This window comes from Gavialis gangeticus, unplaced genomic scaffold, assembly GCF_001723915.1.
Source record: "Gavialis gangeticus isolate Ggan-Ray unplaced genomic scaffold, GavGan_comp1, whole genome shotgun sequence".
NCBI classification, from domain to species: domain Eukaryota; kingdom Metazoa; phylum Chordata; order Crocodylia; family Gavialidae; genus Gavialis; species Gavialis gangeticus.
In genome coordinates, this window is record NW_017728994.1 from 26,528,677 (window position 1) to 26,533,378 (window position 4,702).

At 45.5% G+C, this 4,702-nt stretch overlaps 1 protein-coding gene across 3 annotated transcripts in view; it reads right to left on the reverse strand.

The window, feature by feature from the left end:
• The window catches only part of SEC24C (SEC24 homolog C, COPII coat complex component), an 84,064-nt gene that overhangs the window by 52,335 nt on the left and 27,027 nt on the right, over window positions 1-4,702 (reverse strand). For 2 of the 3 annotated variants that reach the window (XM_019502430.1, XM_019502429.1), the window contains exons 1-2: window positions 2,776-2,972; window positions 1,044-1,523 (exon numbers count right to left, since the gene is read on the reverse strand). In XM_019502430.1, coding sequence (XP_019357975.1) covers window positions 1,044-1,523; window positions 2,776-2,839 — 544 coding nt within the window. In that variant the 5' untranslated portion in view covers window positions 2,840-2,972. Of the gene's footprint in view, window positions 1-1,043; window positions 1,524-2,775; window positions 2,973-4,702 lie in introns of those variants that run through there. The other variant, XM_019502431.1, reaches the window with a different exon arrangement.

Below are 4,702 nucleotides of genomic sequence, written 5' to 3' on the forward strand. Positions count from 1 at the left end.
GGGTCGCAGGGTAGGGAAGCAGCACAGACTGGCAAGCAAGTCTGCTGGTCCCTGCCATGTGGGGTAGGCAATGGCAGCGAGGAGACCCTGATGTGGTTCTCTGCTCTCTGCAGAACCAGGTCAAGCAGCAGGGCAGCAGCATACAGCTGTTTCCCTGCAAGCCTGGCTCCGAAATGCTGAAATTTTCCAAAACATTTCCAAAATGTTTTGGACACTGTTTCATTTTGGAGATGTTTCTGAGCCTTCCCATTTCAATTCGGATTCAGTATTTTGGGTGCTGAAATGGCCTGAATCACTTTCAAAATGAAACGGCTGTCGAAATTTCACACAGTCCTAACAGCCAATTCACTTATAATATTGTACAACATTGCATGGGGACAGAGTACCACTTTCTGATCCTCACAGCTAGCTACAAACATTTATGGTTAGAAAGTTATCCAGAGTCTTTTTTTTCAGCACAGCAAGCATAATGAATAATAGCAAATTTATCTATAGAACCCATGTGAGATAGTAAAATGTTTTACTAGAGGAAAAAACAAACAAACAATCAGACACAAACTTTCTACATTGCTTTGCAGTGTTCATGGGCTCAGCAACGGACAAAAGCCCCAGCACTTGTTCCCAGTCTATGGACACTCAAGCCCAGCAATTAGACCAGAAGCTGACAATCTGGGGTGCACGTACCCCCGAGGAGGGGGTAGTTGGGAAGGCCCTATGGAGTATGCGGGAACGAAGTGCCGCCACCCACCAGCATCCGGCTGCTGGGGGTACACCTATTAAAAAAGGTTGAAAACCTGAATTAGATCATGAACACAGGTTGCAGAGGTCCCAGGCACACACTGCAGAACCGCTCTCAGGGTCTCCCTCACATACAAATGAGATATGTATGAGACGCATTAAACCACCAAAGCACTGGTATTTTTGTTAGATGCCTACTTTCTGCTTTATATTTACTTAAGATAACTGAAAGATTACATTTCACTGAGTCAGACCAGCCATGAACTTGCATCAAGAAGTATAGAAGGTACACTGGATTGACTTACCATTCTGTTGTATTTGGTATCCTGGCTGGGAAGGATGTGTGGAAGGTGGTGGTGGTCCTTGGAGGCCAGTCATTGGAGGCCCAGGATGGGGCCCTGACATGGCTTGCTGAGGTGGTGGTGAGGACAAATGATTTGGCTGGGATGCAGGTAGTCCAGCCAAAGCCTGTCCAGATAATGGTGGGCTTTGCATTGTTGAAGGTCTTGGGGCCCCTGTGGTAGAAGGATAATTGGAAGGTCCAATCCCTGTAGAAGAGGGAGGTGGGGCATAGCCAGGGCCTTGACTAGGGAGGCGCTGCATTGACAGCGGTGGACCAGAAAAAGCTGGCTGTGCTAAGGGAACACCCTGAGACAGGCTGGTAGGAGGCAATCCATGGGTCATACTAGCAGGAGGAGGTCCTTGGCTTGAAGAGTAAGGTGTATAGAGATCAGATCCTGTTGCAGTGAAGCTTCCTGAGGCTGGGGGAACCAATGTTGAGGGACCTGGCAAAGAAATCAAATTGTTGTGACTAGTTCCTTTCATATCCTAAAATAAAAATCAATCCAACTTGGAGTCAATGAGAATATATACAAAATCCTAAACTCTACCCCACCTGAAATGCTACATCAAACCTCCTCAGCCTGTCAAACTATGATCTCTTCCTAAATACAGACAAAAACTCCCCTTAAACTCCCTTCTCAATGTCAGGCAGGGGGAAAGAGGGAAGTTAAGCTTCTGCAAAGAATTTGAATTTTTATAGCTCCTTTTCTCCCATGAACTCCAAAAGGGCAAAAAGGAAAATGAAAAAAAGTTACACAAAACATTTTCCTTCCACTGATCTTTCTTGTATCAAACCAGACTGCTAAATGCTCTGGATCTTAATATGTACCAGAGACCCATTTAAAAGGATGGTGGGTTGTTTTTAACTTCAAGTCTTTGCGTGCACTGAAATGGATAATTCTGTCCTTCCTTATACCAGATTATTTTCAGCAGAAAATTTGAGAAAGACTGCTATTATCAAGTGTATACAGTAGAACCTGTACATTTCTCACTTGTTTACTTAAAAATAGAAAGTGCGACTAGGTTGCAGTATGAAACAGGCTCAGCAACATTTAATATTTTTAAGACAATTCAGAAGTTTTAACTGCTACAGAAAGCCATTTGCCCACAGCAAACATTCAATTCCACTGCTATGCCCAACTTTTTCTACATTGAAAATACTAAGTTAACTCCAGTGGCAGCACTGAAACAAACTACCCAAGTTTACCATTTTCTTCTGCTGAACTCTTTGACTGTTGATCTATTTGGAAATGCCCAATGAAACCATTCAATGCAGGGCAGTGGAATATTTCATCAGCACGTTTTTCATACCAATTTCAGAACTGACAGCCTACATAAAAGCTTACCCTTCTTCTACAACAAGCTCTCACAAGCAGTGACAATATATGCAGAATTTATATCACTGCTCATAAAGTGATCTGTTTCTGATTCTGCAATTCTTTTATCCAGCTAGACAGGCTACAGCTCTCATCTTTGGCCCCACAAACCACTTATCACCAACTGCAACAGGCTCAGAGCTATGTTTTCTCCAATTCACTTCCCATTACTGAGAAATATCTACCATTTAACACAGTAGCAAAATGTTCAAAGAATCACAACACCCTATCAGAAGCAAGTCACTGCCATGCTAGAATGGCTCTGCTAGACCAAAAGCAGTTACAGGCATACGCAACCATCCATGCCAAGGAAACTCACCATAGCCCACTCCAGCTGGGAGAGCAGCTGAGGTTGGAACACTGCCTATTGTCATTCCTGCCATGTGACTGGTCAGCTGCTGTGCACTTGTTGGAGAAGGACCATATTGCTGGAACGAAGATAGTTGGCTAATAGATGTGGGTGTGGAGCCTGGTATAAAAGGCTGAGACACAGACGGCCTACAAGGAAAATGGAAAGAAAGATGTCATTTGAATCCCCTGTGATACAGACAGGTAGAATGTTCTATGCTTTGCTGAACAGAACAGTTTGTAAACATCAGCTCGGTCTCACGCTCCCACAAAAATCTAAAAACTAACCAGTGTGGCCATAAAGTCTGAGAAACAGTTGCAACTACCACGTCTTTCAATATTATGCAATGCTTTTGCCGTACGAAAATCCATCATTTCTTACAATGCAAATGCTCTTACATCACTGCATGGACAGAGTATACTTTTGTTTAATTTCATGTAGAGTGCCGCAGGGTACTGGAAGCCCTTCTGGAGACTGGACAGTATAGCAGCAGTGTGTTTTGTGCTATTTAGAAACATATCCCTTATTTCCTAAAACATTCCAGCAAGGACACAATGAACTCTAGAGGAGTATTCAACTCTAGAGGGGTGTTAAAAGTTCCCTTTTCAGAAAGGACACAAAACCCCTCTAGAGGGGTACTAAAAGTTACTCCAATTAGGATGCAAGAATGATATATTTAAACAGAAAGATAAGCTCGTACTGAAACAGGAATTAAATAGTCACTACATAACCGTATAGAAAGGCACAATTATCCACCCTGGTGATCTTCAAAAAGCTTTTTGACACCCATCTTGCTGGGGTCATCTGATCCCAGCAGTCTTTCCTGCCCAAGTGCAAGGGGGCTGGACCCAAAGTTCTGTAAAGGTCCGTCCCAGCCCCTAACAGCTATGAACCCAACAGGCTACGAGTCTGAACACTCCAGTGGGAAATAGTTTTCTGACAATCCAAAAACTGTAATAAAGGTTTGAGAGAGGAGGTCTGGACAGGTCAGCAGTAACCACTGATATTTACCATGATTTCTGTACTGCTCTAGTTTGGGCTTTATCCAATCATGTTTTCCCTATGAGCTTTTCAGAGGCAGAGAATAAGATTTTCTAACATTCTCCATACTGTGCAGTGGTACCTCTATGTCATCATCATACTGGCAGAAACTTCCTATGACTGATACTAAACAAGTCTACTTGGGGAGGGGAAAAAAGAATGCATAGCTTGCTTTAGACTCCACACAAATCCATGTATTCTTACCATGTAAGGGAGGATTTCAAAACAAAGGAAAAAGGCTAGGGGTGCACCAACAGAGATTTTGGGGCTGATACCAATAGCCGATTTTTAAGGAGGCATATTGGCCGATACCAATCCGATTTTTGATACAGCTGTGTCCAGCTGGTAAGTCTGTTGTGGTGTGTGGAGGGAAGGGGCATGGGGGGAGAGGAGGTCAGATCAAAGCCCCCGTGGTGAGGGAGGAGTGGGGCTGAGGCAAGTGCTGCCTAGCAGAGGCAGGGAGGGTGCAGGACAGAGCTGTGGCTTCTCTGGGAGGCGCGGTTCCTGCTGCTGTGCACCACTCATCTGACAGCTTGTCTGGGAGGAAATGGAGGGGCGAGGCATGTGCCCCCAAATCTGTGCAGGGCAGGGCAGGGCAGGGCAGGCTCTTTCTGGCAGGGGGGGGACTGCGCTTGGACCAGGCAGTGGCACTGGGAGGGGGGGACGACGAAGAGGGTGGGGGGGGGGGAAGAGAGCTGCAGCTACCCCAGAATTTGCTGTAGCCCCACTGCCTCCCTTCCAGCACCGCTGTTGTCTACCCTAAGCACAGTACCACACTGTTGGAAAGAGCCCACCCCATGCAGAACTGGAGGCACCTCCCTCCCCACCATGTCCTCCCGGACAAGTGCTGGGAGCA